This window comes from Mesoplodon densirostris, chromosome 17 (assembly GCF_025265405.1).
Source record: "Mesoplodon densirostris isolate mMesDen1 chromosome 17, mMesDen1 primary haplotype, whole genome shotgun sequence".
NCBI lineage: Eukaryota > Metazoa > Chordata > Mammalia > Artiodactyla > Ziphiidae > Mesoplodon > Mesoplodon densirostris.
In genome coordinates, this window is record NC_082677.1 from 211,788 (window position 1) to 225,265 (window position 13,478).

The 13,478-nt window shown below is 46.5% G+C and overlaps 1 protein-coding gene across 6 annotated transcripts in view; it reads right to left on the reverse strand.

Annotated features, from left to right (window-relative positions):
- Window positions 1-13,478, reverse strand: part of CENPJ (centromere protein J) — a 59,814-nt gene that overhangs the window by 8,074 nt on the left and 38,262 nt on the right. For all 6 annotated transcript variants that reach the window (XM_060079676.1, XM_060079680.1, XM_060079679.1 and 3 more), the window contains 3 exons: window positions 8,395-8,637; window positions 5,019-5,103; window positions 27-88 (listed from right to left, as the gene is read on the reverse strand). In XM_060079676.1, the coding sequence (XP_059935659.1) occupies window positions 27-88; window positions 5,019-5,103; window positions 8,395-8,637 (390 nt within the window). The remainder of the gene's footprint in view (window positions 1-26; window positions 89-5,018; window positions 5,104-8,394; window positions 8,638-13,478) is intronic.

Genomic DNA, 13,478 nt, shown 5'->3' on the forward strand with positions numbered 1-13,478 from the left:
TAATATATAAAAACAAAGAGATTTACTTGTCCCTTATCCGAATCGCCTAAATCACGAGACACAGACTTGGATCTTCGAGATGGATTGCCTGTTAGAATATAATTACCAGAGTTAGTTTTATTATTTAATTGAAAGTTTTAAGTTTATTCAATACTATGGTCAAACATCTCCTTAGTTCACTCTTTGTGAACTGTTGTCCTTTACCCATTATTTAAGGAAGTCTTAGTACTTTTCTTTACTAATTCCTAGGAGTTCTTCACTGTATAAATTCAAATACTTATTCAAATACTTAAGTCCTGATGATCAAGAAAGGCAAAGTATCTGTTCTCTGAAAGTGTACAATCTGGAGAAAGGTGCTCAACTAATCTAATAGATGGACCCAAAGGTAGTTTGGAGACAATCACCAGGACTTTAGTTAGAGGGTAGGAATGGGGTACAGATAATAGAAGCTTCCAGGAATACACAGAGAATTTGGCTTGAAAAAAAATAACTGGGTAATTATAATCTAGACCTAATGGCTGTGGTCTAAACTTTTTAGATCATGACCAACACACAAATCATGTACATGTTCATACATTATAAAATAAGCATGTGTGTGCATACACACAGACACCACCACCAACAAGAAAGTGACATTAAAAATACACTGAAGTTCTAATATTTTCTTCTTATATGCCAATGGATATTATAAACACTCCCAAATTTGAAGGGTTTCAAGCTCAAGTGCCAAGATCTGACTTAAATGTTAAACACTAGAATGGATGCTGGATGCTCCAGGGAAAATAGACTAGAGGAGAAGAACAGAGGCAGAGTCCAGTCAGGAGGCTGGTGGGCGACTATGGAGATGGCAGTGTTTGTACTGTGTCAAATCACTGACCCGTGGGTCCCAAACAGCTGAGTGCTAGCAATATCATATGGTTCAACCTACTTAATTCAGAAAATATCAACATCAGGATTAGTTTAGGGATTGATGGGAGTGGAGGGTAAGGATATAAGAAAAAACGGATCAAGGAGTGCACACAGATTTTGGCTAAATGAACATTTTCCTCCACCTCACAGGCGCACAGAACCATAGTGCAGTGTGAGCTCTGTCTTACATCGTCTCTAAATCTTACAACCAGCCTCCATAGAAAAGACTAACGGCCTCATTTTATAGGTGAGGAAATCAAAGCTGAGAGGCTAAATAACTTGCCAAGGTTGTCAACTAATAAAAGTCAAGTCAGAACCAGTATTCAAGCTCATCAAGCTTAATTCTCTCAGCTGTTTGTGAACGTCATGAACAAGCCCCTGAGCACATTCTTATTGGGAGGAACAGAGGGGAATGGGTGTCCACCACTGTGAGCACCTTATAAAATTACATGTAACAATTATTTAATAAACAATGCTGGAACAGCTAGATACTTTAGGAGTATATGTTTATGACCTCAGGACAGGTGAAGACTTAAGGCAAGAAGCACTACCCATAAAGGAATAAGGTGAAATTCAACTACATTAAAGAAATTTGGGAACTTTTGAAGGTGAAGCCAGCATCATGGTGGCTAAATCATTCCTCTTTCTTCTCCCTTAGTCAGACTCAAGTCAAAAAGGGAGAGGATGCAAATCAATAAAATTAGAAATGAAAAAGAAATCACAACTGACACCACAGAAATACAAAGGATTATAAGAGACTACCACAAACAGCTATATGCCAATAAAATGGACAACCACGAAGAAATGGACAAATTCTTGGAAAGATACAATTTTCCAAGACTGAACCAGGAAGAATTAAAAAATATAAACAGACCTATCACAACAAATAAAATTGAAACTAATTAAAAATCTTCCAACCACAGCCGCATAGCACAGGGAGATCAGCTCGGTGCTTTGTGACCACCTAGAGGGGTGGGATAGGGAGGGTGGGAGGGAGGGAGACGCAAGAGGGAAGAGATATGGGAACATATGTATATGTATAACTGATTCACTTTGTTATAAAGCAGAAACTAACACACCATTGTAAAGCAATTATACTCCAATAAAGATGTAAAAAAAAAAAAAAAAAAAATCCAACCAACAAAAGCCCAGGACCAGATGGCTTCACAGGCGAATTCCATCAATCATTTACAGAAGACCTAACACCCATCCTTCTCAAACTCTTCCAAAAAATTGCAGAGGGAGGGACACTCCCAAATTCGTTCTGCAAAGCCACCATCACCCTGACACCAAAACCAGAAAAAGATATCACAAAAAAAATTACAGACCAATATCACTGATGAATATAGACGCAAAAATCCTGAAAAAAAACTGGCAAATAGAATGCAACAACACATTAAAAGGATCATACACCATGATCAAGTGGGATTTATCCCAGGGATGCAAGGATTCTTCAGTATATGCAAATCAATCAATGTGCTACACCATATAAACAAATTAAGAAAAAAACCCCATATGATCATCTCAATAGATGCAGAAAAAGCACTTGACAAAATTCAACACCCATTTATGATAAAAACTCTCCAGAAAATGAGCATACAGGGAACCTACCTCAACATAATAAAGGCCATATATGACAAAGCCACAGCCAACATCATACTCAAAGGTGAAACACTGAAAGCATTTCCACTAAGATCAGGAGCAAGACAAGGATGTCCACTCTCACCACTCTTATTCAACATAGTTTTGGAAGTCCTAGCCACGGCAAACAGAGAAGAAAAAGAAAAGGAATACAAATTGGAAAAGAAGAAGTAAAACTGTCACTGTTTGCTGATGACATGATACTATACATAGAAAATCCTAAAGATGCCACCAGAAAACCACTAGAACTAATCAATGAATTTGGTAAGGTTGCAGGATACAAAATTAATGCATAGAAATCTCTGGCATTCCTATAAACTAACAATGAAAAATCAGAGAAATTAAGGGAACAATCCTGTTTACCATCGCAACAAAAAGAATAAAATACCTAGGAATAAATCTACCTAAGGAGAAAAAGACCTGTACTCAGAAAACTATAAAATACTGATGAAAGAAATCAAAGATGACATAAACAGATGGAGAAATATACCATGTTCTTGGACTGGAAGAATCAATATTGTGAAAATGACTATACTACCCAAAGCAATCTACAGATTCAATGCAATCCTTATCAAACTACCAATAGCATTCTTCACAGAATTAGAACAAAAAAATTTACAATTTGTATGGACACAGAAGACCCCGAATAGACAAAGTGATCTTGAGAAAGAAAAACGGAGATGGAGGAATCAGGCTCCCAGACTTCAGACTATACCACAAAGCTACAGTAATCAAGACAGTATGGTACTGGCACAAAAACAGAAATATAGATCAATGGAACAGGATAGAAAGCCCAGAGATAAACCCACGTACATATGGTCACCTTATCTTTGATAAAGGAGGCAAGACTACACAATGGAGAAAAGACAGCCTCTTCAATAAGTGGTGCTGGGAAAACTGGACAGCTACATGTAAAAGAATGAAATTAGAACACTCCCTAACAGCATACACAAAAATAAACTCAAAATGGATTAAAGACCTAAATGTAAGGCCAGACACTATCAAACTCTTAGAGGAAAACATAGGCAGAACACTCTATGACATACATCACAGCAAGATCCTTTTTGACCCACCTCCTAGAGAAATGGAAATAAAAATATACAAATGGGACCTAATGAAACTCAAATGCTTTTGCACAGCAAAGGAAACCATAAACAAGACGAAAAGACAACCCTCAGAATGGGAGAAAATATTTGCAAATGAAGCAACTGACAAAGGATTAAATCTCCAAAATTTATAAGCAGCTCATGCAGCTCAATATTAAAACAAACAACCCAATCCAAAAACAGGCAGAAAACCTAAACAGACATTTCTCCAAAGAAGATATACAGATTGCCAACAAACACATGAAAGAATGCTCAACATCATTAATCATTAGAGAAATGCAAATCAAAACTACCATGAGGAGCTTCCCTGGTGGCGCAGTGGTTGAGAGTCCACCTGCCAATGCAGGGGACACGGGTTCGTGCCCCGGTCTGGGAGGATCCCACATGCCACGAAGCGGCTGGGCCCGTGAGCCATGGCTGCTGAGCCTGAGCGTCCGGAGCCTGTGCTCCGCAACGAGAGAGGCCACAGCAGTGAGAGGCCCGCGTACCGCAAAAAAAAAACAAAAAAAACCTACAAACCAAAAAGCTACATACAGATTGGCAGAAGATATTGGCAGTGCTTACAAATGACAAAGGATTAGTAGGCAGAATAACTAACTTCAATACGGAAAAACATACACATATATATACATACACAAACAGACACACAGAGTTTTAAATGGGCAAAAGAAATGAACAGGCAATTCACAAAAGAGGAGACCCAAATGTCCACTAAATATGAAAAGATGCTCACATTACCTCATCAGTAATCTGGGAAATGCATATTACACTGACCCACCATTTCACACCCAGCTGACTAGCCAAAATTATGAAGTCTGAGCAGATCAAGTGTTGGCAAGCACAGAGAGCATGTTCTGCTAACAGTTAAACAAGAAACTGGCAACCGCTTTGCAAAGGGAAGCCTCCGAAAGTGGCACAAACCTGATGTGACCCAATATTCTACTCCTGACATGTGTCCGAGAGAAACTCACATGACCGAGACTTGTTCTGCAGCCCTTTTCATTCTGTGACAAACTGGCAGAAAACCTGAATGCCCGCCAACAAGAAAATATACTGTGGCAAATACACATGGAATCTGTACAGCTAGAGTTTATATGTATTAATGAGGGTAGGTCTTAAAATACTGAGAAAGCAGCAAACTGCAGAGGGATGGACTATGAAACAATACTATATTGATTTACAGACACAATGTAGTAAAAGAATGAAAAAAAAGGGAATGCTGTCAGGGTGCACATTAACTGGGAGTAGGATACATAGGGGCTTCAATTATATTTACAATGTTTTATTTCTTAAGTTGGGTGTAAATTCTCCACTCTTTAAATTCCTGAAATATTTTATAAAAAGATCATGCAACTATCTTACCTTGTGTTGGCAAACAGTTTTTTTTGTACTTTTCTACCTGGGTTCCTGAAGAAACTTGATTCTTTGGAAATCGAACTGATGACTTCTATAGTATGAGAAATTTTTGAATATAAAATTAGTTTACACATTAGTACAAGGAATGAAACTAACAGAACTCAGCTTGCAATGGGAATGTTTTAAGTGTGTTATTTATGCTGTTTTTGTTTATTGCTACAGGCCAGAGTGAACAAGCTGCTACTAGGAACGAACTACACACACACGCACGCGCTGCCTCTGGAAATACATGCATTCCTCAAGTGAAGGCATAACAGACAATGTAAAACAAAACAGTTTTTTGTGACTGTTACCAGAGCGGCCAGAGGAGAGGAACTCATGGTCAGACAGCAGAAGACTGCTCACCACCGTCCCTACCGCAGCCCCCAGATTTAGAGGTCAAGGCAGATGTCCTCCTTGCTCCCCACCACCGCCTCCAACCAGATCTCCTTCTCTCCTCCCTAACCACCCCTGCCCCAGCAAGTCTCATGCCCATGTACCCCACGTGCCAGGAGAAGCCACCCCAATACCTTAGCTGCCATCTCTAGACCTGTTCTCTCCCACCCTGGCCAGGCGCTCCAATGGACAAAGTCTAGAACTAGTCATTATCAATATCTGCAATTATTAAGAACTGCAAAAATATCAATTTCAAAGCATTCGAATCCAGAATGTGGGACATTCTACAAAATAATTAAAAATTATCCAAGAAGCCGTGCCATTTAATAAAGTGCCAAAGTATTTAGGGGTGAGTTGCCACAATTTCTGCAATTACCTTCAAATGGTTCAGGAAAATACCTATACAGCAATATGGCAAAATGTGAACAATGGTTGGATCTAGGTGAGTATTCAGGTGTTCATCATACTCTTCTTCCAACTTTCTCTATTTGGGGCAGCTTTCATAATAAAATGTTTGGGGGGCAGAATTCCATCTTCTGACTACCATGTCCTGTCCTTCCAGCTCATCCCTCTGAGACCCTCACTCCAACAATGCTTACAGCCCACAGGGTCCCACAATTCACTGATCCACGTTTTCTGTGTTCCCCAAAACCTATGCCCTCCTTGAGCAGCCTAAATTCATGGTTCACTGCAGGCACTCCTGTTGTATTTACATACTGTCAACTTCCAGCCCCTCTCACTCTGTGGGATTCACCTGGATGACCACACCTCTGCTGAAATATCAATATTACTCTCCACCACCCTACACCCAAAAAGCTGAATAAAGAAAAATAACGCAAACAATTCCCACTTGAAACATAGAATCTCTAACCTACGTGGGCCCCTAGTGCAGCCCAGGAGTCAGACCACACTTCGCCCTTTGCTTTCCACTCTCGTGGACCCCGATCCGCCCGTCCAGCCTCCCAGAGTGTCCTCCATCCTCAGTCTCAGCAGATGCCCGAGCCTCCATTCCCCGAGGGAAGCTAGAGGGTTAGGGGGGAACGTCCCACCAACGGACCACACGTCCAGCCCCAGGTCCACGGCTGAGGCCCCGTCACCAGGCACGGACGTCGAGCTCCCGGCCGGGCGGGCGCCTCCACTCCCCCTCAACCCGGTCTCCTCTCCTTCGTGCTCGCAGCTTCGGCAACCCGCCCACTCTCTCCTGCATCCCACTCTCTCCTGCATCCGTATTTTCCTATTGAATCAATCCCACCAATACATAAGCACATGTTGATTTTCCCATCTTAAAAAAAAAACCAAAACAAAAACTACTTCCCCTACAGCTCCTGCCCCATTTCCTTACTGTTACTGCAAAACTTCTCCACAAAGCTTTGTACTCTGCTGAAACCTCTCACTCTCCTACCCGGTCAGGCTTTTACCCGGCATATCCGAGGACCCATCTTCAGTCCCCCGCTTACTCGGCAGCAGCCTCTGGGGCACCAGCCTCTCTGCTGCTTTACTCAGCCCTCAGGACACCACACTGGCCTCCTTTATTTCAGACTCGGGTTCATTCTCCTCCCCGCCATCTCCTCACCACCTGGCCAGGACCCGGGACCCTGCCCCGTCCACGCCTTCAGCCCAAGCGGTCTCTCCCACACGTTCCCAGGGCCCCAAACATCTCGCTCCGACCTGAGCTTCCTGGATACACACACAGCCCTGCCTGATGTCCACCTGATGTCTAGTAGGCATTTCGAGCTCACCTGATCTAACCTGAGCTCCTAACCAACACCCACATCCCCAGGAAAAGCGTGCTCTCTTCTTGTGGGGACTCACGGTAAAGGGCCAGAAAAACCACACTCAACTTGGAAGCCATTCCCACCCCCTCTCTTGCTGTCACAGCCCATCACCAGTTCTTCAATAAACCCCGTCCACCTGCAGCAATCCCCCATCTGGTGTCCTGATGGCGCCCAAATGCCCACTTCAGGCCACTCGCACGTCTACAGCAGGGAGGGTGGGCTCACCAAAACAGAGGAGGCCACCCCTTCCATCCAAGCCCTGCCAGGGCTCCCCGTCTGACTCAGAGGGAAAAGGCGATGCCCACAGGTAGTTACTAAGGCCTAACGAAAGCGGCACCACCACCCTCGAGCCCGTCTCTGGGCCCATCCCCTGTTCTGCTCCTCACGGACCCTGGTCCTCCCAGCCTCGGGCTCCGGGCCCACATCTCAGCCTGGCTCGCTGCGCCCTCTTCGGGCCATTATTCCAACGTCGCTTTCTCAGGAGGGCCTCCCCAGCCATCCTGTATAAACTGCAACACCCTCCCCCCAGCAGTGATCCCGCCTCCTTGCTTTCCCTCCCGAGTTCTCGACACTACGTCCCACACCATATGCTTCACTCATCTTTCCCCCATGGCTGGAATCCAAGCTCCAAGGGAACAAGGAAGTTTGTCTGTTTTATTCATTGCTTGATCTCCAGTGCCTCAAAGCCGTGACTGACACATCACAGTTGTGAATATAGATGAATAAAAAAGCAAATACTTGATTTAAAAGGATCATATGCAAAAAAAAAAAAAAAAATCTCTGCAAAAATTTTACTTACCCTGTTTTAACTGAGATTACCTGCCTATTGTGTTATAATTCCTTTATAAGAATTATAAAAATGAATTTGAAAACTATGTGTATAGCGACGCACAAAAGAAGTATTTAATTGTGGTAAAATACACATAACACAAAATCACCATCTTAACCATGTTAAGATGTACACGTTAGTGGCGTTAAGTACAGTCACACCACCGTGCAGCCCTCACCACCGTCACCTCCAGGACCCTTCACCTTGCAAACCTGAAACTGCCCTCACTGAACGACAGCTTCTCTTTCTCCCCTCCCCCAGCCCTGGCACCCACCCTTCTACTTTGCTTCTACAAATCTGACTGCTGAAATATTTAGCATCTCCCCAACGTGACAAAACCTACCGTGGACCCGTCTCTTCTCGAGGCCGTCACACACTGCCCCATCCTGGTGCTGCTCTCGGTGGCTCCGGCTTTCTTCCAGGCATCTAGTCGGAACCTTTCCATCACTTTTATTTCCTCCCGGAGGTCTGTGTTCTCTTTGACCAACATTTCTATCTGGCTTCTAAGACGGCCATGTGTACTGGACCATTTTGCTTCCTTTCTTTTCAAATCTTCCTGTAAATCTGCTATCTGCTGCTTCAAAGCCTCTCGGGGGGGGGGGGGGAGGGAAAAGCATTACTAGAACTGAAACAATGCAAGAGAAGAGACAAGACACATCAACAAAACAGAATTGCCAGCCTATCACAGCAGAAAAGGGAATGTCAATGACATTGGGTTTCCCAGGAAAAGGAGGGGGTTCAGGCTAGAGTCTCCCCTCATGCCATCCAGAAGTCAGGAGACAGAGGAGGCAGACGCCACTTAGCAGCCAGCGCGTTACACTGCGTGAGGCGATAAAGGTCTAAGCTAAGACAGCAAGTGAAACAGAGAGAGACGGATGGGGTTATCTGGTGAAGAAAACAGAAACCGGAATCCATGACTAACTGAAGCAGCAGAAGAAGCAAAAGGAATAAAAGATTCCAGGTCAGAACTCCCAGCCCTGAAACTGGGTCTCTCTGGAATTCATGAGAAGAACCGGGTCTAAGAAAATGAGTTGTTTCAGACGGACCAAATGACATAAGTGCAGAAACTCCTGGAAACGCGTGGAAGCTATTTGCAACTTATGAACAGAAGTCACTACCTGCACCCACCTGGGTACAAGTTATGGCGAGTGACTCAGAGCGGAGGAAAGTTTAGACAGAAGCAAGAAAGCGTCTCCAGCAGCTGGGAGCCCCCTCGGGCCGAGCCTGCCTCACGAACACGCATGTGCCTGGATACCACCCACCCTCTCGGAAGACGCACGACAGTCAGCAGAGCAGTGTGGGCAGCAGAGGGAGAAACTAGGGCTCAAAGGGCTCCTGCTCAGGGTGTAACACCACAGAGGTGGCTCTGCACCCGGCTGAGGCCAAGGCTCGAATCCCAGCTCTGTGCCTTGGAAGCGCTTGGAGCAAGGTCATTACCTTCCTGAGCGCCTGCCTGCCTATTTATACATTGTGGGTGCAACCGAGAGACGAGCAATGTCTAACTGGCCACCACTGCCATCGTGCGGGAAAATAAACTCTAAATGAGTTAAGAGTTCAAAGCCAAATAAGCCACAGGTAGACAAATGCTATATGGCATCACTTATATGTAGAATCTTAGGGGGAAAAAAGCTGACTTCAAAGAACAGAATGGTGGTTTCCAGGGGCTGGGGGGAGAGGGAAATGGGGAGATACAGGTCAAAGGATACAAACTCTGAGTTATAGGAAGAATAAGTTCTGAGGAGCTAATGGAGAGCATGGTGACTGTAGTTAATAACACTGTGTTGTATATCTGAAAACTGCTGGGAGCAGATCTTAAGCGTTCTCACCATACCCACACACATGCACACACAGTTAACTTGATTGTGCTAATTATTCCATAGCGCATGCGTATATCAAATCATCACATTGTAAACTTAAATACATACAGTTATATATTTCAATTATTCCTCAATAAAGTTAAAAATGCAAAAGCAGTATTTATAACATATCTACTATCTATCAGGTACTGTTAAAGTCCTTGAATACAAAGAACGAAACACGGATCGCAGGGGACTTGTGTTAGGAGGTGACAGGGGCCTGGGAGAGAAGCAGAGCGGGCGGGATGGGTCAAGGCTGCTGGGCAGGAGGCGCGAGCAGAAGGCCAGCCGTGGCCCCAACTACGGGAGCCTCAGCGAACAGAGTGCTGAGAGCGGCAGAGGACACACTGCGTGGTGGCTGCCCAGAGATGCACGTTCCCAGAAGCACCAGCAGACACAGCACGAAGAAAGGTGCCAGCCCAGTCATACAACACCAAGAGGCCAGCCAGCCAGCTGGGGAGGGTTGTAGATGATGTGAAAAAGGCAGAAAGACACCAGATCTTATAGGAACTCGAGGCCATCGTAAGGGCTGGGGCTCTTATTACAAGAAAAAAGTAGAGTCGTGGAAGGGCTGCAAGCAGAGGGGACGTGGCCTGACTTCCTTCAGGAAGGATCGCTGGCCACTGTGTGGGGAGAAACCACGGGGACAAGGGCAAGAACAGAGGCCGGGCAGCCGGTGAGTCCAGTAACTCGGACATGGAAACTCAGATCTGGGCAGGTGTTCTGACAGAACAGCATGGGGTGTAGGAGAAAGAGAAGAGAAGGACTCTAATTTCTGGCCCGAGCTGGAGATGGCTGGGGAGGGTGATGGGACAGGGCACGTGAGGTGTCCAGCCGCCGGTCAGACACACTGGCCACGCAGAGAGCAGTCCAGGCCGGGGCTGACGTCTGGAAGCCTTCAGCACATTAAGCATTATTTTAAGCCAAGAAACTAGACAAGACCATCGAGGAAGGACAGGTCAGCCTCCCTGCTGGATGAACTCCACCATTAAGTTAAAGAGGAGGAAAAGCAAGAGGAGACGAGACGGTCACCCGAGCATCCGGTGCCCCGGGACCCATGAGCTGCTAAACTGCCGCCGGAGCTCTCCTGGCAGGGGGGCTGGCAGTGCCACAGGAGCGGGTTCAGAGCAGCAGTGTGGACGAAAGCACAGAGAAAACAAGAGGCAAGATTTGGAGGCAGAGATACAGACAACGCTTTCAAGGCATCTGCTGCGAAGAACAAAGAGGGGTGTGGCCGACAGGGGCTGTGGAGTTGCAGTCCAGCGGCGTGGACACTGAGGGGAAGGTCCAGAGGCGTGAGGATGGACGGCGGGGGGCGGGGGGCAGCGCCGCGTGGGACCTCGTGTGCACGAGGTGGCCCAAGGGGAGGACCAGGGTCAAGTTCTCAGCCAGGCCGAAGCAGGGCCTTCGGGGGACAGCGAGGCCACAGGGTGGGAGGGCCGAGCAGGGGGACTACGGCACCGTCCTCCAGGGCGCGGGGTGGAAGGGGACGGAGCACGACAGGCCCGCCTCGGGTTGTGCTAACGACTTAAAGTGAGCCTGCTCCCTGTGACGTTTCTCTTTCAGCTAAATTAAGTGTTACGGGCACAGAGATGGCGTAGGCAGGAAATGCCAGGGATTTAGTTTTGCCACACAAAGTATGACCACTTGAGAAAAGGGAGCACAGAATACATTTAAAGTAATGATTACAGTGACAGACTCTGGGTTTTTTGTTTTTTGGGGGGGGTTTTGGGTTTTTTTTCTTTTTGCGGTAGGCGGGCCTGTCACTGCTGTGGCCTCTCCCGTTGCGGAGCTCAGGCTCCGGACGCGCAGGCTCAGCGGCCATGGCTCACGGGCCCAGCCGCTCTGCGGCACGTGGGATCCTCCCGGACCGGGGCGCGAACCCGTGTCCCCTGCATCGACAGGCGGACTCTCAACCACTGCGCCACCAGGGAAGCCCAATTCTGGGGTTTAAGGACACAAGAAGGTAAGTAAGACCAGCTGGTTTGAAAGTCCTAATAGGAATAAAAGGTTACAGAGTAATAAAAGGAGTGACAAATATTATGGACTTGCTTACAAAAGGCTAGGAAATAGGGTTTAAATAACAGCTGGAGTTTGCAAGCATTAGTAACCGGGGGAAAGAGGCTCTCCGGTCTTAAAGCTGTGGGAAACAACATCAAAATAAGCTCACTGGGGGCTTCCCTAGTGGCGAAGTGGTTGAGAGTCCGCCTGCCGACGCCGGTCCGGGAGGATCCCATGTACCGCGGAGCAGCTGGGCCCGTCAGCCATGGCCGCTGAGCCTGCACGTCCGGAGCCTGAGCTCCGCAACGGGAGAGGCCACAGCAGTGAGAGGCCCGCGTACCGCAAAAAAAAAAAAAAAGCTCACTGAAGCACGTTTTCACTAAAAGACCAATAAGCAGAAAGAGAAAGGTTACTACTAGAGAAAATATACAAATGTGGAGATGGATAAAGGGCTGGTAGAGGGTCTATGCAGTGTCTAGCATGGCAGGCTGAGGAGCCTGCGTTCTACCAAGAGGAAGCCGGCGGATGCTGGAGGAAAGGGAACAAGACAGACAATGAAGCTAAGAGATCAGGACAAACACAGGTCAGACAAGAAAAGAGGCGGGAGGGAGACAAAGGGTCAGGATAAAAAAGTTATAGAGGAGATGAAGTCAAAGGAACTTACTGTCTGACTTGAATTGGATTTGAAAGTGAAGGTGTCCAGATTTCCAGCCTGAGTGAATGTGCAAAAAGTCCGAAGGAAAGGCAGATTCAGTAGGGACGGGGTGAGTTAAGTTTGAAACACCCAAAGCAAGCTGACCAGCTCACCACAGCACCTCATAAGTCAAGGGCCCTTAAATATCTGCTGGATGAGGAAACCGACGCGCAGGTCTGTGGTGAGCGGAGATCTGACTGAACACCAGTGTGCAAGTAGTCAATGAAACCTCACGGTATGAAAATCAGAATAATATGTGACTAAGACACAAAAATCAGTGGGAACTCATGACCTCATAAAGGCCCGTGCCCCCAGCCCTGTCGCTAGCACAGGCTCCAACAGAAAGGGGGGCACTGTGAGCCTGCGCCCACCCTCAGGCAGACCCAAATGCTAAGATGAAAGGAAGAGGCCTCCTCACAGACAGCGGATTTCAGATCTGCCGCGGGTTGGAGGGGGGGAGAAACGCAAACACCAGGTGGTCTGAAGTCACCGATCATCACAGAAAGCAGGGATAACGTTTGAAAATTCAAAGCAACAGCAGTGCTAAAGGACAAGGGAGCTAATGTACTTAGAGGGTTCCCACTGGTCAAGCTGGGACCAACTGATTATCAACAGGAACTGTCATCGTTAGTTAGAGCCACCTGAGTCTGCGGCAGGCTACACATGTAAATTCCAGGAGGACAGAAACGTGTCATCGACAATTCTCCACTCCCACCCCCGTCTCCAGGAGGTGAGGCCTCTAGACCAGCACTGCCCAGGGCTTTCTGCAAAGGTGGGTGTGTCCTAGACCTGCACTGTCCAGCGTGACAGCTACCAGCCACCCGTGACTATCAAGCACTTGAAATGTGGCTAATGTGACTGAGAAACTGAATGTTT